Source organism: Ornithorhynchus anatinus, chromosome X1 (genome assembly GCF_004115215.2).
Source record: "Ornithorhynchus anatinus isolate Pmale09 chromosome X1, mOrnAna1.pri.v4, whole genome shotgun sequence".
Classification (NCBI taxonomy): domain Eukaryota; kingdom Metazoa; phylum Chordata; class Mammalia; order Monotremata; family Ornithorhynchidae; genus Ornithorhynchus; species Ornithorhynchus anatinus.
In genome coordinates, this window is record NC_041749.1 from 81812651 (window position 1) to 81834984 (window position 22334).

General features: G+C 46.0%; 1 protein-coding gene across 3 annotated transcripts in view; it reads left to right on the forward strand.

Moving 5' to 3' along the window:
- The window catches only part of NFATC3 (nuclear factor of activated T cells 3), a 196411-nt gene extending 175356 nt beyond the window's left edge, over positions 1-21055 (forward strand). The window contains exons 10-12 of one of the 3 annotated variants that reach the window (XM_029050384.2): positions 448-549; positions 15788-15935; positions 16986-21055. In XM_029050384.2, coding sequence (XP_028906217.1) covers positions 448-549; positions 15788-15909 — 224 coding nt within the window. In that variant the 3' untranslated portion in view covers positions 15910-15935; positions 16986-21055. Of the gene's footprint in view, positions 1-447; positions 550-15787 lie in introns of all 3 variants that reach the window. The other 2 variants (XM_029050383.2, XM_029050385.2) reach the window with 2 other exon arrangements.
- Positions 21056-22334: the final 1279 nt, after the last annotated feature.

Sequence of the window (22334 nt, forward strand, 5' to 3'; positions counted from 1 at the left end):
TTTGCTTCTGTGAATTTAGAGCAGTGACCCTGGTTGTGATGATAGTACCTTTTAGGCTAACTGAGAATTATTGTTTGCATTGCACATTCATTTAAAGGTGCCCAATTTTTAGAATCACTGTAACCTATCATTGTCCCTCTGAGTTCCTTTACCAGTCATTACATCGGCAGTCACCCTAAAAATTTAGATCTGTAACTCAAAGAAAATGTATTTGCAGTAACCCACCCCAGAGAAGCCCTTGATTAATAAATGTATAATTATGGGATCCCGCCTTGAATTGGAACTTCAGCAAAATTCCTATCTAGTTGAAGGGTAAACTGCCCAACGTCTACCAAACGCAAAACAAAACTCAAACCCAAGTTGAATTCCTCGTGAGGCATGACTATTAAATTCCATCTGCTTTCTGGTTTGCTCCATTCAGTAGTTATGTCTTCTTCTCTGACACAGACCATTTTATTTCTGACTTGGAATACCAGCCGCCAGGTCCAGCAGAGACATGGGTTCAACAGTCAGCTCTCATATCCAACTCCTTTCTGGAGAATCTAGAGGGTGAGTGTTCATTGAAATGCTTCAGTGTTGGTGTGCACAAATCTGGTAATTGCCTGTGCAAACCAGGGAGTTAAGCACTCAATTACCCGATTTGCATGCGGAAATGTGGAGTGTGCATGTGCAGTAGAAAGTACTCCTTTTGGTAGTTGCACACGTGCTTACAGCTAAAATTCGGCTGTGAGATTCAGCTAAAGTCTAACGATGTAGAGCTTTCAGACTTCTCCCTAATTATGGCCTATCAATTAATGAGTGTATTATAATAATAATAATAATAATAATAGTGAACCGGTGGTAAGGAAAAGTTTGTTTTAGTTTTGTGAGTCCTGGTTTAAGAAACCCTTCATATGACTATGGTTCAGGAGTTAATCGTGTGCGAACCTCCTCATTTCCTGGGCTGGAGACCACCTCTGAGATTTGAGAGAAGGTAGGATGTAGTGAGCAAAATTCACGAAAGCAGAACTTTATCCATTTCCTTTGGCCCAGTCCCCAGGAGACTGTGTGTGTATGCATATGGGGTGTGTCTGTGTGTGTGTGTGGTTCATTTGATGAGGAGATCTAAAGCTCTGTGATCATTTGACTGGAAGTGCTGAAGCAGCCTGATTACTGGCTAATTGCCTATTCTAGAAATTACAGTTGGCCTCACTACTCTCTCCTACTTCCATAGCAAAATATGGTAGTCATTATAAATTCCTTGCAACCCAGTGGTTGGTAAAGCACTCTGAGATCCTTGAATGACAGGCATTGCAAAATAAAATAATTTTTATGAAGTCTAACTGGGATCATTTAGCTTCCCGTAAGTTCTAACATTGTAAATAGTTCTTGCTCTTTAAATTCCTTATTTACTGATAGGTTTTTTAATGTGTAGGGCTCCCAAAAAATCTGGTGGAGAAATCAGATTCTATTTCTCGGGACCTCCCTTGCGGTATTCTGTTCTCTTTGGCCAAACTGGAATCCATTCTTCCTTTCTCATGGTTTGGCCATAATTTCCGTTGTACTGAGAAAAATCAAATATCTTCCTCTGTTAAAAATTCCCACTCGCTTTAAATCAATCTTGGTGAGTGCTTTTGGAAAGCATATTGGCTGTCTCCCCCAGACAGCAGAAAATACCCACTCCACATGTTGTGGGGAGCACAGTGGAGCACTAGTTTTCAAGAGCAGGAACCAAGCTTTCCCACTGCAACTCAGCGGGGTGGGCATCACATACCCGAAACCCTGCGTGGGGCTAGAATACCCACACGAAATCCCTTTCCTAAATCAAGTCTTGACTGTCAGATCCTCAGAACTCCACCAAGGGCAAAGTAGCCCCAGTCAGGGGCGTGGTGATTTGGAGATAGTGCCGTTCTCTTCATCAAGACCTCCTGAACAGAATTTCTCAGTGCCGTTTCAGAGTCAGCATGGCAAAGGCACAACTGCTAACCCAATGCCTGCACTGCAGCTCTCATCCACCTTTTTCCCCCTCAACCCCCACAGTCAAAATCAAGGAGTGTGTGGGTCCTAGTCGACTCCCTGTGTGGACTCCTTTCCCAACTACGGTTGAGCCTTTAATGCAACAGCCAATGCCAACTCAGTTCCCAGCCACGTCCCCAGCAGCTTCCCAGAGACCGATCTTCCCCAGATCGACAAAGTAAGTAGCGGAGAAGAGATCCATGGCACCATGTTTGCAGGCACCGGAGGATCCTTGAACCGACAGGGGCTCGAGAGTGCCCTGAGGCCGCTTCAGGGAGGGAGGGGGCGGGGCAGGGGGTGTCAGGGAAGCCTAGGCCACAGACTCGACCAGGGCAAGTCACGGTTCTGGTTGGCATGCTAAGGTTGTGATAGGTCTGGAGGTCCCGGTTTGGTTCCAGCATTTCTCCAGTTCTCTCAGAACCTCCTGGGGAAGTCTGGCACTGCCCTTGCTCCCCGGGGCACTTGTAGGTCCCTCAAGGTTGTGATGGTATTTGTTAAGTGCTTACTATGTGCCAGGCACTGTACTCAGCACTGGGGCAGATTCAAGCAAGTCGAGTTGGACACAGTCTCAATCCCCATTTTACAGATGATGTAACTCCTCACTATTGGATTCAAAGCTCTCCATCGCCTTGCCCCTTTCTAACAGACCTCCCTTCTCTCCTTCTACAGTCCAGCCCGCACACTCCACTCCTCTGGTGCTAACCCTCTCACTGGGACTCGTTTTTGCCTGTCCTGCCGTCGACCCCTGGCCCTCGCCCTACCTCTGGCCTAGAATGCCCTCCCTCCTCACATCCGCCAAACTAGCACACTTCCCCCCTTCAAAGCTCTACTGAAAGCTCATCTCCTCCAGGAGACCTTCCCTGACTAAGCCCCCCTTTTCCTCTGCTCCTCCTCCCCTCCCCATCGCCCCGACTCCCTCCTTCTGCTCTACCCCCCTCCCCGCCCCACAACACTTGTGTATATATGTACATATTCTATTTATTTTATTCATGATGGGTATATATCTATAATTCTATTTATACTGATGCTATTGATGCTTGTTTACTTATTTTGATGTCTGTCTCCCCCCTTCTAGACTGTGAGTCCATTGTTGGGTAGGGATTGCTTCTATTTGTTGCTGAATCTTACTTCCCAAGAGCTTAGTACAGTGCTCTGCGCTCAATAAATACCATTGAATGAATGAATGGGTAACTGAGGCACAGAGAAGTAAAGTGACGTGCCCAAAGTCACACAACAGACAAGTGGCAGAGTCGGGATTAGAACCCATGACTTTCTGACTCTCAGGCCTGTGTTATATCCACTACGCCAGGTAATATTTCCCAGAAAGTTGTCTGAGTCCTTTCTTGCTGGCAATAAGCAAGAGAGTTCAGGGACAGCATGATGAAATGTCACTTAGAATCATCATGCTGTCCCTAAACTCTCTTGTTTTTCTCGACCCCCTCCCCCACCCCCCTCTGCCCCCTCTGCTCCACTTTGGCAATCGTGTTTACTTCCTTCTTCATTCTCCCTTCTTCTGATCCTCCTTTTCCCAACAATGAGTCTTTGTTTTGGCCGCATCCTTCACCTCCTGGAGTGCTCATCCATTCTGCTTGGCTACTTTCTTCTCTTCCATCATTCAAAGCACTTCTCCAGTCTCACTCAGTGAAACTTTCTGGGACTGATTAGAAGTTATGTGCTGGTCTCTCCTCCCCCCGACCTTACTCCCAAGTATGCAGTCACACGTAAGACTTCTGCCATTTTAAAAATTGCACCACTGTAAATAATTGAAGTCTTTGCACCTCCGGGCATTGGCCTATCTGTTTTAGATTGTAACCTCCTAGGGGAAGGGGGTCATATGGAGAAGCAGTGTGGCCTAGTGGAAAGAGCACTGGCCTGGGGGTCCAAGGACCTGGGTTCTAATCCCGCTCCGCCCCTCTCATCTGCCGACCGACCTTGGGCAAGGCACTTCACTTCTCCGTGCCTCAGTTCCCTCATCTGCAAACCGGGGGTCAAGCCCTGTTCTCCCTCCTCCTGAGACTATGAGTCTCATGTGAGATCTGATTATCTTGTGCCTACCCCAGCGCTTAGTACAGTGCTTGGCACATTGTAAGCACTTAACAAATATCATCATTATTATTAAATTTATTTGTAACTTCAAGAAGTGCCCAGCCTAGTACTGTAGTTTTACCTGTTATCACAACGAGGGGCAGGAAAGGGAGAAACTTGTTTAATTATCTGTCAAAAGTTCTTCGTAATGCCAGAAATTAAGACTGTCGTGTACACACTGAAAAATGTTCTAGATTTATTTTTGTGTATGTGTGACCTTTAATTCCCATGATGAAAATGCAGACTTGAAGCTAAAAATCTCAGGCAACAGACCATTCAGTTTAGTGGTCGCAATATTTGACTCCGAAATGAATTGTTTAGCTTCATATGGTGATACCATGCAATTTTAGGCCAGTTTGAACAAAATGAATTGATCACAATTTGAAGAATCCAGTTGTTTTAGGAACTGATCCTAAATAAAGTGAATTATTATTTTCACTCCTTTAAGGTGAAGAGTCCTGATAATTAGTCAACATAAAAATAAATTCCTAGCTCGCTTGTGTGCTATAAAGTAATGAGCCACCAAGTGAGGTCACATTTCTCATCACTTTTCAATCATTTATACTATGTTACTTTCAGGTCTCTTGCTTATTCGTTGGGATGGAAATTCATAAACTAAATGCCCTTGTATGCATCCCTTATGTTTATAAAAATAACACTTCCAGGAAATTTGTGTGCAGCGCTTAAATTATACCCTTGTGTCATAGATGTGCACATTGATGGAGAGAAGGAAGAGGCAGTTTGACCAAACCTCCATCAACATATTTATTTCAACTACAGGGAGAGAGATAGCAAATGCAAATGGAGCCTATTAGTCCTTCTGAATCTTTTCAGAAAACACTTTAGAATTCATATTCAGCTGCAAGCTATAAAAAAAAAACAAAAACTTTGGTGTGTCTCCTTGGTCTTTCGAATATATTGGCCAGGTGTGTTTCATTCTCCTCCCAGAAAAGCACTCTAGCTGATTACCTTTCAATTTGGCACTGCAGAGTTGAGCTTTCTCAGTACTCGCCCAGCTCTAAGTGCCGTGATCTGAAGCAAAGGACTGGCATCTTTAATTCACCATATTATCTGCAAAAATAGCATTTAAGCGAATTGCTGGCAAGAGTCATTTTTTTTAGTCTAATGAATGCCTATTTTGAAATGGCAGATATGACATATACTGCCTTATGGACTTGTTTTTGATGTTTATGTAATTAATTTTATAGAACATGCTTTCTCTTTTGCATCTGAAAAGACCACAGAAGTAGGCAGATGTTGCATTTAATCCATCAGTGATATTTATTAAGGACCTAGATGGGAAGCGCTGAACTAAGTGCTTGGGAAAATAAAACCGAAGCAAGACACGTGTGTCTTTGCCCTCGAGAAGTTTTCTGTCTAATGAGGGGGAGAAAGACAGACATATTTGGAATCTGTGGAAGAACAAAGATATAGCAGGAAGCAGTACAAATGCGTGCAGGGTGAGGTAGTTGAATAAGCAGTTGAGTAACGAAGTAAATATGAACATGTACCGAAGAACTGAGGATAGGCATTAAGTAAATACTACTGGTGGCTATGGGATTGACATAACTAAGATGTCGTGAATTAATCGGGGAAGGCTCTCTGAAAAGGGTGGGCTTTTAGAAGGGCTTTGAAGATACAGAGGGCTGCGGCACAGGCTTCTGAAGGTGGAAATCTTCCTGAGGGCAGGGGTCGTGTCTACCAACTCTCTTGTATTGTACTCTCCCAAGCGCTTAGTACAGTGCTCTGCACATGGTAGGCATTGGATAAATACCATTGATTAATTGATTTTGGTCTGTTGAATTTAGGGAGGGAGGAGTTCTAGGCCTGGAGAACAGTGTGAATGAGGGATCACCAGTAGAATGGGGATGGAGGCTAGAGGAGCATCGAGAAAGAGATACGGTTTTGGAGGAGCGCAGAGTGCAAGCTGGGGACTAGTGGATGAAGATAGCCGGTATTGGAGATGGGGAGAACCGGTGGTGAGCCGCGAAGCCAGTTGTGGGGAATTTTTGCTTGCCGTGGAGGAAGATGACTAGCCATTGGAGGTTTGGCGGAGTGGAGCATCGTGTGCCAAATGGCGTTTTGGGAAGATGATCCGGGCAGCGGCGTGTAGTGGAGGCTGAAGTGGGATGAGGCTGGAGGGAGGAAAACTGGTGAGGAGACTTAGGTGGTAGGCTAACTGTAAAGTTACAAGAGCTTGGAGCAGGTTGGTAGGTGTGTGGCCGAAGAGATGTGTGAGGAAAATGTTGTGGAGAAAGAATTTAGAAATCGAATGTGGGAATGAATTGAGGATGACACCAAGTTTGCAGGATTCAGTGACAGGTAGCAACTGTGATCGTGGTGGAATTGATAGAGATGGGAAAGTTAGGAGAAGTAGGTTTAGGAGAGAGATTTTCCAAAGGTCTTTGACAGAGTTCTATACCAAAGGTCTTTTTTTTAAAAAAAAAAATTATTAACAGTTAATTATTTCCTCCACTTTCCTTATTTATCATACAAATGGTAGAGAAACATGTCATAAATCAAAATTGATTTACGATTAAAAGCAAAAAGTGAAGTGAAAACTGATGAAAATTCAATTACAGTGAAGCCTGTCTAGACAGTCACCTGTATCAAAGATTACCTGTCAATAGAGATGAACTAAGTATGAAAAACTTTGAGTAATTTTGAAGCAAGAAATAAATGAGTCATTAAGTCAGCTCTTGCAGCTGTTCTGAGGGGTTTAGTGTCCCTGGTGCTTAGCACAGAGTTTAGCACATAGTAAATACTTGATAAATGCCATCATTATTATTAGTGAGTTTGACTCTTTGTTCCATTAGCTTGCGTTCTCTCCGGAAGGAATTCAAAAAAGTGTAAAATCTGAACAAATGTATTTATTCCATGTTTTTCTCCATAAGATTTTGAGAAAGAAACTAATCGTCAGTCGACAAGGAATTTCTTATGAAGCACTGTAGTTCACAGACAAAAACCTTTTAATATCTCTCCCCTTGAGCCGCTTCCCCCACCCCTCCCACACCTGAAGAACTTTTAAGGATTCATTATGAAACATCCAGTGTTCTAGAATACGGTACAGATGTGAGATGTGAAGCAGCAGCAGCAGCAGTTGAGCATCAGCTGGGTTAACACTCTATTAGGTGCTTGGGGAACATACAGAAAGTTAAAACTGTGTTACCTGCCCTGTGTTCCCTGGCCACCAGTGGAGGAGCTTAATCCTCAGGCTATAAAAATTGTACTATTAAATGGCTAAAATAAGTAATATAAGTGGTTGGACAGTTTGATGTTCTCTGCTTGACTTAATCTGGTCAAACATGATGGAAAAGGAAGTCTTAAGGGTGAGGGAAGTGGGGAGGTTGGGATCCTGAGAGAGGAAATTATTGATAATTCACCAGACCCTTTCTTTAGAAACTAGGAAAAATAAGTTATTGCTGATTTTAGACATCAGCACTTCATGTTACTGATTTAGACATCAGGACTTCAAAGGGAGGTTTAGCTCAGCCCTGCCCGGAGGCAGGAGAATGAAATAGAAGGCATGTTGAGGTCCCTTCCAGCCCTGGGATGCTAAGTGGGAATAATGGGGAAAAAAGAAATCCCTGTAAGTAGAACACAGTAAGCCCAATCCTCCCCGCATGGCTGCCCGCGCTAATGCACAATCAAGCCAAACTGAAGCAGAAATGAAACTTGGGTGTTCTGAATAAGGATGAAACCCTGCTCCCTCCACGCAGATGGTTCCCTCTGCAAAACAGTCTCCAGTCTTTTTATCTATTGTTGAATTGACCCCACTGACAGGTCCCTTTGGGTGTGAATATAGCAGAAAAGACTGTTGCTGACTACGTTATGTACGCACAAAGTTTGTACCTTTTTTGGTATTTTGGTATTTTGTGGTGTGTGGGGTTTTTTTTAATGGCCTCTGTTAAGCTCTTATTCACTGTAGTAAGCTCTGGGGTAGATACAAGCTAATCAGGTTGGACACAGTCCCTGTCCCACATGGGGCTTACAGTCTTAATTCCTATTTTACTAATGAGGGAACTGAGGCCCAGAGAAGTGAAATAATGTTGGTATTTGTTAAGCGCTTATTATGTGCAGAGTACTGTTCTAAGTGCTGGGGTAGATACAGGGTAATCAGGTTGTCCCACGTGAAGCTCACAGTTAATCCCCATTTTACAGGTGAGGGAACTGAGGCCCAGAGAAGTTAAGTGACTTGCCCACAGTCACACAGCTGACAAGTGGCAGAGCCGGGAGTCGAACCCATGACCTCTGACTCCGAAGCCCAGGCTCTTTCCACTGAGGTCTCACAGCAGACAAGCGGCAGATCTGGGATCAGAACCCAGGTCCTTCTGACTCCTGGGCCCAGGCTTTATCCACTAGACCTCGCTGCTTCTCATTTGCAGTTAGCAGCACTTTATACTGAGTTCATGTTTGCCACTTGGTCTTGCAGTCCTCTCAAAGCTTCCACGCACAAAGAGCCACTTGTTTTTCAATTGAAGTGCGCCTCTCTGGCTCGTCCACTGCAGTTGTCTCCCCACTCTCAGCTTCGAGTCACCTTTTCTGAGGCCGCGCTTTACTGCATCACCCAAACATTTACTCAGCCAACTCCTCACCACCACCCTGTCTTATTGAATACGTGCTCCTCCTCACGTGTTCCTCCCGACAGTGCAATTTGGAGGTGAGCGTAGCTTCACTGCTAGTGGTCTGTTTTCATTCCCAGACTTTATTGTTTGGCGTGGGGTTTAGGCGAGGCTAGTGGAACTGCTCAAGGAGCTGGGTGTGACACTGTACGGGGGCCAGCTCTAACAGCAATATATGGAAGACCAAAGAGTCCGATAGGTCTGTAGGCCTTCAGTGTAGTCTGAAGCCCGTGATGCTGCCACGCTTCATTTGAACCATAAGCTCCTTGCGGGCAGGGAATGTGTCTACCGGCTCTGTTGTTTTGTCCTCCCGCAAGCATTTAGTCCACTGCTTTGCACGTATTTACATGCTCAAGAAATACCATTATCGACTGATTGAAAGTCTCCCAAAGAACGTGTTTGCTGCTTTGATTCAATCACATGGCTTAGTGGATAGAGCACGAGCCTGGGAGTCAGAGGGACCTGGTTTCTAATCCTAACTCTGCCCCATAATAATAATAATAATAATAATAATAATAATGTTGGTATTTGTTAAGCGCTTACTATGTTCAGAGCACTGTTCTAAGCGCTGGGGTGGATACAGGGTAATCAGGTTGTCCCACATGAGGCTCACAGTCTTAATCCCCATTTTACAGATGAGGTAACTGAGGCACAGAGAAGTTAAGTGACTTGCCCACAGTCACACAGCTGACAAGTGGCAGAGCAGGGTTTCGAACCCATTCATTCATTCATTCATTCATTCAATAGTATTTATTGTGCGCTTACTATGTGCAGAGCACTGTACTAAGCGCTTGGAATGTACAAATCGGTAACAGATAGAGACAGTAACAGATAGAGACAGTCCCTGTCCTTTGATGGGCTTACAGTCTAATAGGGGGAGACAGACAAACAAGAACAACAGCAATAAATAGAATCAAGGGGAAGAACATCTCATTAAAACAATAGCAAATAAATGGAATCAAGGTGATGTACATCTCATTAACAAAATAAATAGGGTAATGAAGATATATACAGTTGAGCGGACGTGTACAGTGCTGAGGGGATGGGAAAGGAGAGGGGGAGGAACAGAGGGAAAGTGGGGAGAAGAGGGTTTAGCTACGGAGAGGCAAAGAGATGGGGGGGAGGGGTAGAGGGAGCAGAGGGAAAAGGGGAGCTCAGTCTGGGAAGGCCTCTTGGAGGAGGTGAGCTGTAAGTAGGGTTTTGAAGAGGGGAAGAGAATTAGTTTGGCGGAGGTGAGGAGGGAGGGCGTTCCAGGACCGCGGGAGGACGTGGCCCAGGGGTCGACGGCGGGATAGGTAAGAATGGGGGACGGTGAAGAGGAGGGCGGCAGAGGAGCGGAGCGTGCGGGGTGGGCAGTGGAAAGAGAGAAGGGAGGAGAGGAAGGAGGGGGCAAGGTGATGGAGAGCCTCGAAGCCTAGAGTGGGAAGTTTTTGTTTTGTGCGGAGGTCAATAGGCAACCACTGGAGGTTTTTAAGAAGGGGAGTGACATACCCAGAGCGTCTCTGCAGGAAGATGAGCCGGGCAGCGGAGTGAAGAATAGACTGGAGCAGGGAGAGAGAGGAGGAAGGGAGATCAGAGAGCAGGTTGACCCAGTAATCCAGCCGGGATATAACGAGAGCCTGTAACAGTAAGATAGCCGTTTGGGTGGAGAGGAGAGGGCGGATTGACCTCTGAGTCCCAAGCCCGTGCTCTTTCCACTGAGCCACGCTGCTGCAGAGCACCCCCAGCTCTGACCTAACTGGCAAGGCCATCTTGGAGCAGTCTCAGACTCTCAGTGAACTTCTCAGGGCAGCTAAAGTCACTAAGTAATTGCCAGGGCTCAGGAATACCAAAGCCCCCAAATGCTGTGGTAAGATTTAGGGAAAGCCAAATATAGATGCTCCTCCCTGCACCCTATGTGGCATTCAGCGGAGAGATCCCTTCTGCTGTGGCAGGCAGTAGTCTGAAGGCACATTGCAATTCCAGGAGCGTAACAAGAAAACCTTGAGTAGCTTGTCTTTAGCTCCCGGGCATGTCCGTTCCCAGGAGACATGGCTGTTTGCCTTCCGAGATCTTCTTGGACACTGGGTCACCAGCTGCGCTGATATAGAGAGGCTCCGGAAAGGTTCGGACTTCCATCCCACCATCGGTGGTATTGACTGAGCGTTTACTCTGTGCAGAGCACTGTCCTAAGCGCTTAAACTGGGGCTGCAGGGACCCAGGTCCGGGTCCATCTCACCACCCTCAGATGAGAAGTGAATTCTTGAGGCCTGTTTCCTGCCTCACCCCTTATTGACTCCTTGATTCCGAAGACACAGCATTTTCCAAGAATGCAACTACTATGCCGTGAGGAGTTTTATTGTTACCGGTGCAGCATATGGAACAAGAAGAATTCAGTCTGCCGATTTCAGCTACTCAGTATAAATGGAACAAATTACAGAGTGCTGGGTTGGAAAAACTGGAAAATCAAGTGCTGTAGCAAACCAACTATTATTTGGAAATACATTATTAGAACTTAAGAAGAGAGTTTGAATTGGTTTGTAAATTTACTGTCAATTAGGTTGAAAGAAAGATAAAATTGGGTAGATAAAAAAACATTATACCAGACTACCTTAGGAGCATTTACTATAATTGACCATAAAGTGAGTTTACCATAGAGCTTGATTATGTAATAGTTTTAATTAAGGGTGAAAGTAAAAATATATATATGTACATATATTTTCCAACTGCTCTTGGCAGCATGGCCGACAGCAGTGAGAGGGAAAGCGTGTGTGTGGAGTTGGGGAGGGGACGTGGGGGAGGTTGGCAGGGGAGTGAAGGAGGGGCCACACCAGACCAACAGGAGGGGGAGGGCCTAGATCGGCTCCACGGGTTCCAAGACCAGGATAGAGCATCTGTCCTGCCAGCAGAAGGCAAAGAGTTAGAGCTGCTACCTTGGCTCCACCTCCAATACCCCCTCTTCCCATCACCCAGTCCTTCTGGCTCCAAAGGCACATCAATCACGTAGCCCAGGGCCTCAGGGTGGAGTAAAAAAAAAAAATGGGAGAGGTGGGACGCTGGCCGTTGGTGACACCGGGTACTGCAGTCCCTCCCCAGCCCCAGCCCGGGACCACTTGGGCATCTGTGCTGGGGAAACAACTCTCAAATCTGTTCCAGTTCATTTTCAGCTCTGGTTTTAATGCTCTCATTCAATAACACCTCCTTCGTAGGTGACTACCCTACGAAATAAAGCTGGGAAAAAGCAAGAATTTATAAAGATAACCCTGTAGATAATTGGGGGAAAAGGAATAAGACAGGGAAATTTCTTGAAATGAGAATTAAGAATATTTAAACCATTTGGCAATGAATTAAATTGGGGCGTGCCTCAGGAAAACAGCAGGATGCTAAAGGTACATTCAAAGATCTTGCTCTTGATGATGATGATTATTCTGTTATATTGCACTCTCCCAAGTGCTTAGTACAGTGTTCTACACACAGTAAGCGCTCTATAAATACAACTGATTATTGGTGTACAAATGTGACTTAACAAAGCAACGTCACAGTGGGAAAGGCACAGGCCCAGGAGTCAGGAGACCCGGGTTCTAATCCCGGCTTTGCCACTTACCTGCTGGGTGACTTTAAGTCACTTCACTTTTCTGGTCCTCGGGTTCCTCATCTATAAAATGGGGATTAAACGACCTGTTCTCCTTCCCCCTTTAGAGCTCCAGTTGGGACAGGGGACTGTGTCCAATCTGCTTGTATCATATCTCCCCCAGCACTTAATCCAGTGCTTGGCGTGTAGGAAGCATGTAACAAATACGCTGATGACGATGGCACCCAAACACATTGAAATTGCAGTGGGGAAAGGGAAATGATAAACTAGATTTTCACAGTTTGAGAGATCTCACTTGTTATGCCCAGAGCACCGAACAGTACCAGAGTCAGTCCCAGGAGTCGACTTCCATTCCGGGGCACGCTTGCATTGACCAGGCACTAAATCAGAATGGAGCCCCAGATTTGCGTCCTTTTGGCCAGAGTTGACCCAGGCCTGGGCTGGCGTTTTCAGAGCCATTTCAGACAGGAATAGATGCGCTGAGCTTACCTGACCCCTCACCTTCCCTGGACCTGGGCCCCATTTGGGCTGCCTTTGGGGTTGGGGCAGTGCAGGGCCACAGGGATGAGATGTGAACTTTGCCAGGGCACATGCCCTGTGGTACTAAATTCCCAGCATTTTGCCTTGTTCTGAGACCAACCTAATTTACCACACTGACAACTAGGAGCAAGAGTCAGGGTCTACCGAAACTGGAATGGATTGGTTTTTTTTTAACCTAGTTTTTGCAGAATATATGAGCAGACTCCATAGTGGGGGAATAGGTGATCCTTTCTACACTGCCTCCCCAAATTTGGATGGTCCTCATGCTTTTCTTGGTTTATGGCAAGGGAGAGACATAGTGGAGAATACAGATAAGAAAAATTTAAGGTTTCACACTACATTTCTTAGTAGAATTATTAGGTAATTAAGGAGCGACGTGAATTATATATTTGGGACACTATTTTTTAAGAAACATCCCCCCCCCCGAGTTTAAATATATGCTTTAGGACAGGGAACGAAATTGTCATGTTTTCTCCTTACATCAGTACCCTGAAATCTCTCATTTTCACTGTGTAGGTAACCTGTATTATTGAATAGATTTTTTTTTCATCTAAACCAAGCATTGTGGCTGCAGTAAATATTTCATAAGAAATCCAACAAATGGAAAATGAGACTGAGCTAAAATCTCTGTTGAGGTTATTAGATTGTAGTTCTTTTGAGATCTGATAACTTCTTTTGGTTTGTACTGCCAAATTCAGAACACACAGGCAGACTTGAGCTACTGGTTACATAGTTCAGTTTATCACCCTTATTTGTCTATATCAGAAAGTACTCAGTGATAGAGTAGACTCTAAACTGCAAGCTCATTGTGGGCAGGGAACGTGTCTGCTAATTCTGTTGTATTGTACTCGCCGAGGTGCTTAGTACAGTGCTCTGCACATTGCAAGTGCTCAATGAATATAATTGATAGGTTATTAGACATGAAAATAAGCACTGGTCCACATATCCAGGATCTAAAAGAAAAGAGTATCCGTTAAGCAGGGCCTGCTTTCTCTTCATCCCTTTGTGCTTGGTTCGCATAGAAATTTGTCTTTGGGACTTCTTTGTAGGGAGATGCTTGTCTTCTCTTAGCCCAGTGGTTCTCATATGGCTTGCTATGGCACATGGGAGTAACTTTAAGGCCCCAGAGTATCTCAAAAAATTTCCAGGTGCTACCCCCTTTAGTTCAGATACAGTCAATCGATCGAATTTATAGTATCAGTCGCTCTAGACGGTAAGTTCCTCCTCTAGTCTGTAAGCTCTTTGTGGGCAGGAAACGTATCTACTCACTCTGTTATATTGTACTCTCCCAAGTGCTTAGTACAGTGCTCTGCACACAGTAAGTGCTCAATAAATATAATTGATTGTTTACTTAATTCTGAGCCCCATGTGGAGCCTGATTATCTTGGATCTATCTCAGTTCTTAGTACAGTACTTGGCACATAGTAAGCGCTTTAACAAATACCACAATTATTGTATTGTACTCTCCCAAGAGAGTAGGAGGGAGAACAGATATTAAATCCCCTATTTGCAGATGAGGGAACTGAGGCACAGAGACGTTAAGTGACTTGCCCAACGTCACACAGCCGGTAGGTGGCAGAACCGGAATTAGAATCCAGGTCCTTTGACCCCCAGGCCCGTGCTCTTTCCACTAGACCCCATTGCTTCCACAGAGTTGGTACCCCATGTTCTCTCCCTATCTTTCTGGGAGGGCAGATGTCTATGTTAATTCTGAGATAGGAGAGTTATCATCATTATACTCCCAGGGAGGGAAGAGTGTGGAAGTATAGATGTAGGGAGGTAGGAGGAGGAAGGCAGAGAAAAGAGGACATGGAGGTGGAGACTCGAGAGGAAACATCCAGGGAGTGGGCGTACAGCAGGAAAGGATGACTGAATCAAGGACATATGCTAGCAAGGGCAGGAGAGGGAAATGAGTAGGCAGAGGACAGAAGGGCCTTGAGGGGTAAAAACGACCTTCCCTTCCCCAAATTACCCCAAACCCTATCTGCATGGTCAAATCACTCCCAACTAGAAACCTTGCTCAACAGCTAGCTGCTCTGAGTTCTATTCAACCAGCCAGTCAGTCAGTGGTATTTATTGAATGCTTACTGTGAGCCAAACACTGTACTCATCACTTGGGAGAGCACAATACAACAGAGTTGGTAGACACAATCCATGTCCATAAGGAGCTAACCATCTGGAGGGAGAGAGAGACAGTTAAATAAATTACAGGTAGGGCAAATGGATATGTACAAAAATGCTGAGGGGCTGGGAGTAAATTGAATATCAAGTGCATAAAGGGAACCGATCAAAGTGCTTAGGCGAATAGGAGAAATGAGGGTTTAGGGAAAGTCTCTTTAACTCCCTCCTCAAACCCCCCGTCCCTCTGCTCCGCTATCCCTTGTCCCCATCGACCTTCCCACCTAGTTCATCAATAAAATGTAAACCATCAGGGGTGCTCTCCCTCGAATCTCCCACTCTCTTCTCCAATCCTACCCTTCTCCTGCCCCCGCTTCGACTCTCCCATCCTTCCCAGCTCGAGGAGCTCTCCCACCTCCCCTTAAAATCTACCTCCTTCACTTGTGCCTCAGTGCTTGGCCCAGAGTAAATGCTTAATACTATAATTATCGTGAGCTTTCCAATTATCTTCTCAAAACCCTGGGCCCAAACCCACCAAAAGGTTTATGTTCATAGAGGATCATCCAGCCTTGAATGATGCAAATATGTAGATATACATATATATAGATGCTCACTGTGGACAGGGAACATATCTACCAACTCACCTCTCCCAAGCACTTAGTACAGTGTTCTGCACACGGTAAGTGCTCAATAAATGCAACTGATTGCTATTATACCTCTACATCATAAATCTGTTTATACATATAGCCATAGATGCATGCATATATGCACACACACACACATATATATATATTTGTACACACCCAAATGCAAGATCGCTAAGCTTGCATAACCTTGTTGGTTTTTATTTTTCTAGTGAATGAGATTATAGGCCGAGACATGTCCCAGATCTCTGTTTCACAAGGAGCAACGGGGACCAGCCAGTCGTCTCACGAATGCCCCAGCTCTCTGGATTCTGGACTGTCGGACGGAGTCTGAAGTTGGCCACCCCTGCCTGCAATTAGGTGTCGTTAACATTGCACTTCTCTCTGAGTATTTCTCGTCTGTCCCCTCCTCTTAGACTTACTGTGCTTCCAACTCTGTGGCCTTCATGAACTGGAAAAGGGGATCTTTATTGCCCCGTTGATTTGGGTGGATCTATTCTTGAGGTAGTGATGATGTTTGTAAACCCAGTTCATCAGATGATGGAAACATTGACTTTGTAAATGGACAAGAGTAGCACAGAATGTTTTAACCTGTTTGAAGATAACACGTGAGCTTTGCTTTGGAGCATTTAAATAGGCTACTTTTCTATCGCGACTGCTCAAAGAATTTGAAGTTATGTGTTAGTTTTGCTCTTATAATCCCAATCAGTACCGAGTTTTGAGAAGGGTTTAACCCACCCCTCCAGCGTGCTGCTTTTCTTTAGAAGAGCTGTAGAATAGTTGGTAATGATGACTTTTCTGCTTTTTGTCATTGGAAGGACCTTTCAGCTTTACTCTTGTCTAAAAGGAGACTTTTTATCATAAAACCTTCCAGAGACAGAGATACTTGTCAGCTGCAGCCAGCTCCGCAGAAGCCCGGAATGTATAAAATGACGGGGTTTTGTTTTTGTCTTAGGCTCGTAGAAAGCAAAGCCAAATGTAGATCTGCACTTCTTTATAAACGTAAAATGTTTTTTGTGATAGGTTGAAGAGACACCATTCCATCCGTGAAAGAGTTGGGATAGAATTGACATTCCAAAAGCGAACCTTTTTGTAACTTTATAGATACGCTTCTTGTATTCGGTGACCTAGGCTTCATACAGAAATAGCTTTCCTAGCAATGTTACCCTTACAGTCCAATTTGTTACCTGGGATTTGAGTTGTACCTTTCATTTCAAAGCCATGTTTGCAGGGAGGAGAGTTGGAGCTTTGCCTTTTATATCTGAAATATTTTCAATCCACCAATCTTCGGAGACCCTGAACTTTTTCCATGCAGCCAATTTTAAATGTTTCCCATCTGATTGCAAAGAGAGCTACTAATGATGTTTTATGAATTCTTTACTGCTTTTGACTGCCGAGTTCTATCCACAGGTCATTGTCCATCAAATCAGGCCCAGTCCCCCAGGAGCCAAAAGAAACCATCGACTCCAGATCCAGATGATCCAGTGTGAGAGCACTTCAAAGTATGGGACCAATTGATTGAAATGTGTTTTCAGTGTGACGGGCTCCCAACATACTGCATGTCAGTATCCTGGAAAAACAAGGCCTTGCCTCATTAATGCTCTGTGGAGAGGCTGGAGGATTGATTTTTTTTTAAAAAAAGACCTGGGACTTGTGTCCACTCCATGGACTGAAAAAACAAAAACAAAAAACCCAGTCAATCTCCCCACTTTTGTTTCAAGTCCCAACCTCCCTTCCCTCTCTCCCTCCCCCAACCACCCGCCTTGTTATTCACTAGTGGAAAAATAGAGTGAGTTCAGGAAAACTTTAGGGAGAAATCAGTGATTGGATGTGGTTATAGACCTGGCCAAAAACACCAAAGAAAATTCACACAGTGTCATTGAGGGACTTTATCCACTTTTACCAAGAGGAGAGAGCCCGGAAGCCCACTGGTGATTAAGAAGCCCACCATTTTTTGATCATGTAGAACCCCATAAATGAATCAAGTCAATAAATTGGCCATTTGGGTGGTGCAGACTCACGGACATGCAGCTATCTGGAGGGAAGAAATACACAACAGGAGTAATGCTGATTGTATTTACAGGACTCTGGACAGAAAACAGAGACTCTGACTTAGTTTGTAGATCCATGGTGATGGAGACTTTTCATAGCAAAGATAACTTTATCTTGAGCTGCAGTTTGTCTCACCCCCGCTCCCTCACTCCAAAGACAAATCGGATCCGTTGCTTTATACTGTATAGTGTTCCAAAACTCAGACTTTCTTGATTAGAAAGCTAGCAGTGGACCTGAAGGTGCCGAATGGGGCCACAGATATTTCACAGTAAGCTTCGGTTTACTGTATAAAACCTGCCTATCGGATATGGAAAAATTTAGATGTCAGGTCGAAGACCCAGAAACCATAGGGTGACTCCTAAGAAATCGAACCAGGTATCTTAATGGATTCTTTTGCTCTTTAGGAATCCTGTCAAAAATGGGGCATACAAGTGTAATGGACACCAAAGTTGTTAGAGCTGGAGGAAAAGGGAGGACTTTATAACTCTGCAAATAAAGTAGATATCTGCTTAACAGGACTCAGTACAGTCCTAGAAATTGCCCCATTTTTTTAAATATTGCAGTTGAATCGTGAATCTTTGGAATGTATTTTCAGCTAAAGACGATGAAAGCCTCTCTTCTCCCCTGAATTACTGTCTCCTTGAAGTCTGTGTGCTAATTTAATGGCTCAAACTGTCTGAATTTTCACTTCATAAATGAGTTTGTGTAACACCGTAATTTCCGTGGTAATTTGGTTCAGGGATTCTAGGGGGAGCAACATAAATTATTTCAATTATCACCTTAAAATCTGATGTTCTTTATCCCTTGGAACAGTCTGAAAGTTGCAGAGTAAATGTCTGTCTGTGGTGTGTCCTTAATTACCCTACCTTTGGTCCACATTAATAGCCAAAAACCTATGTCTAAACCAGTTAATCTAAACCCCTGCATGGATAGAAGGGTTCAGAGCAGTCAGTAACCCTGTTTTTGAAGATATTTGCTGGGGACCCAGAGATGAAGAAGGGATTCAGTCCTGTAAAATAGCTACGTTATGGATAAGGGTGAGAAAGTTGATTTTGATCGAGTCTCCCATCAGGGACAACAGATGAGTCTCAGCTCTGAGACATCAGGACCAAGAACCTGCACAGAGGAATTGATTCTGGTGGTTGTGACTTTGTCAGCCCCATTCACACTGACGTCTTTGTCAGTCACGTTCCCACTGGTGCACGGGGCGCAACAAGCGAGTAGACGGGCAGAGGTGCCGCACATTATGAAGCTCTTGGGCGGTCTTCTCCAGCGGTGGCCAGCTACCGGGAGGGGGTGACCCGGGTCTGCGACCCGGGTTTCCTGATTCCCAGAGAGGTTTAATGATTGGCCCCGGGTCCCACAGCATTCATTCATTCATTCAATAGTATTTATTGAGCGCTTACTATGTGCAGAGCACAGCAAGTTAATTGAAGTCCAGTCCTTCTTGTTTGACCTTCAGTGGACACGGAGGATTAGCTGGTCTAGCCCAGCAAGGCCAGAGCTTATGGCCTGAAGCTCACCCCAGGCCGAGGGGGGAAACCCACTGAAGTTACGGAAGGGTAGCAGTGATTTTTAAACCCAAACCAAGTTGACAGGCCTAGTCCACCCAGCACTTGGTCCCAAACTCTCCACTTCTCCCAGCTCCCTTGTCTTTCCCTCGTCTCATTCTCCCGGTCCTGAACATGGGCATCCCTGATCATCTGTCCTCCTCCTGCTCTGACTGCCCGTCGGCCTCTTCGGGTTTCCAAAGGGCCTCGTAGGACTGCCCGACCCTTCAAAGCACTCCCATTTGTATCCACCTTCTTGCTACCGGAGACTCAACTCTATCTCCATTACATACCCTAAAATAGAGAGATGTGCACCCAACCCCAAAACTCCCCCCGCTCTTTCTGCAACCCCTTGTCCATTACCAAAATCGAACGAGTGGCATAGCCCCTCCAACTCTACCCCCAGGTCGGCAAACCTCGGGACCCAACCTCTCCGTTAAAGCGGTCAGTATCTAACCCCAGCACTCCCTCACCATCCATGTGCCCCACTCCAGGGCTCACACCCTTCTGCATTACAGACCCTAGAACAGTCAGCACCATCCCCAACACTCTCTGTACCTCAGTGCCTCACCTGCTGAGGGCCCAAAGCCTCTCTCTTTTACAAAGCCTGTAAAAGAGAGGGAGGACCCAGCCCCAACACGCCCAACCACCTCTCCATTACATACCCCAGAGCAGCCATACCCATCTCCAACACCCTATGTACCTCAGTGCCCCCACTCCTAGGGGAACATACTCATATCTCCATTAATTACTTTTAATAATGAGGTACCGCCCGCCAACATGCCCAATCACTTCTCCATTACATACCTGAAACTGCTCACTGTTTCCCAGGCCCCAACCTCCCCGCCACCACCTGCCTCATAACCATAGCCCGGAGGGGGTCCATTGCCTGTTTTGTAATAATGGGGGTACCCAGCCCCAAAATACCCAACCAGTTCTCCGTTACATACCCCAGGTCGGTTATAACCATTCCCAGCACTCCCTCCTCTGCCCGCCGCCACCCTCGGTGCCTGAGTTCCTCCCTTGCCGAGGGACCAAACTCCATCTCCATTACATACCATGTAACAGTGGGCTGTCCAGACCCAAGTACACCTGACCACTTCATACCCAGATCCGAAACGGCCCTTGCCTCTTAACTGCTCCTGCCAGGGGTCCGATCCCTATCTCCATTACGTATTCTGAATCAGTCACTGGTCTGGCCTGCACCAAAACGCCCAGTCCCTTATCCATTACTTGCCTCTGAGAAATCGAGACCCAGCACTAACACCTGTGCCTTATTGCCCCCACTGCCGTGGCCTCAAACCCCTTGTTTATTATGAACTCTGTAGTAGTCCCCAGCCCCAGAACACCTAACCACTTCCCCATTATGTACCCCAGAACGGTCATATCCAACCCCAACACTCCCTCCTCCTCCTGCTCCCTCAGTACCTCAGGTCCACCCCCTGCCAAGAGCCCAAAGTCCACCTCCTTTATGTACTTTGGAACAGTCGCTACCCAGGCCCAAAACCACCTCTGCTTCATAACCACCTCTGCCAGGGGTCCAAACCCCTTATCCATTACACACTCTGAAATTCAAGAGTACCAATGCGCCCAGTCGCTTCTCCATTACGACCTTGGAACGGTCATCGCCACCTCCAACGCTCCACCTTCCCCCAGCACCCTCTGAACCTCGACATCCCCCCTTTACCCCATCCCCACTGAGGGTGCAAACTCCATGTCCATTTTGTAATCTGCAACAGCGGGATGCCCCAACCCCAATCCACTCATTCTCCGTTACCTACCCAGACCCAAAACTACCTCTGCCTCAGAACCATCCCCGTGGGGATCCATTCCCATGTTCCATTACTCTACCCTGTAGCAACATGCCCAGCCACTTATCCATTACTTGCCTCTAAACAGCTGGTACCCAGCACCAATTCCAACTGTGCCTTATCTCCTCCCGACACCCACTGCCATGGTCTCAAACCCCTTGTCTATTACATACGCTGAAAAGGTGGTGTCCTCAGCCCCAACACACCCAGCCACTTCCCCATTACATACCCTGGAACTGTCATAATAAATGGTATTTGTTAAGTGCTGACTTATTTGCCAGGCACTGTACTACCCACTGGGGTAGATACAAGATAATCAGGTTGGACACAGTCCCTGTCCCACATGGGGTTCACAGCTTAATCCCCATTTTACAGATGAGGTAACTGAGGCACAGAAAAGTTAAGTGACTTGCCCAAGGTCACACAGTTGACAAGTGGTGGAGGCAAGACCAGAACCCAGGTCCCCTGACTCCAGACCCATGCTCTTTCCACTAACACACTCGGTACTTCAGTACCGAGGGACCAAGCTCCGTCTACATTACGTACCCTATGACGATGAAATGTCCAGGCCCCCATACACCCAACCGCTTGTCCGTTGCGTTCCCCAGAACAGCTGCTACCCTGGCCTGAAACCACCTCTCGTCTCGTAAGCACCTCCCACCAGGAGTTCGAACCCCCGTTTCATTGCATGTTCTGAATCGCTGGTCCACCCTGCACCAACACAGCACCAACAAGGCCAGCCGCTTCTCCATTACTTGCCTCTGAACAGTTGGTTCCTAGCACCAACGCTCCCTGTACCTCAGTGTGTGTCCCTGCCAAAGCCCCAAATCCTTTCTCCAGTACATACCTTCTTAGAGTGTACTCCTCGATACCTTGTCCACCCACCTCTCCGATACACTCCCTAAAATGTTGGCATACCCAGCCCCAACACTCCCCTCCTGTCCTCCTGTTCCTTCTCCTCCCCCACCCCCTGCAGCTAGGAATCCAATCAATCATATTTATTGAGCACTTACTGTGCACAGAGCACTGTACTCAGCGCTTGGTAGAGTACAATATAACAGAGTTGGTAGGCACATTCCCTGCCCACAACAAACTTACAGTCTAGAGGGGTCTTCTCCATTATATATTCTGAAACAGTGATGTGCCTCATCGCCTCCCCTTTCCGGGTCCCCAACCATTTCCCCATTACATCCCCTGAAACAGTCGGTACCCACCTCCAACCCTCTCTTCCCCTCCATGCATCCTTCTATGGGGTGCCTTCTCCAGCTCAAACCCTGTGATGGTGGGGTATCCACCCCCTAAAATCTCCCCCTGCTCATCGCCACTCTGCTCCCTTCTCCCTTACA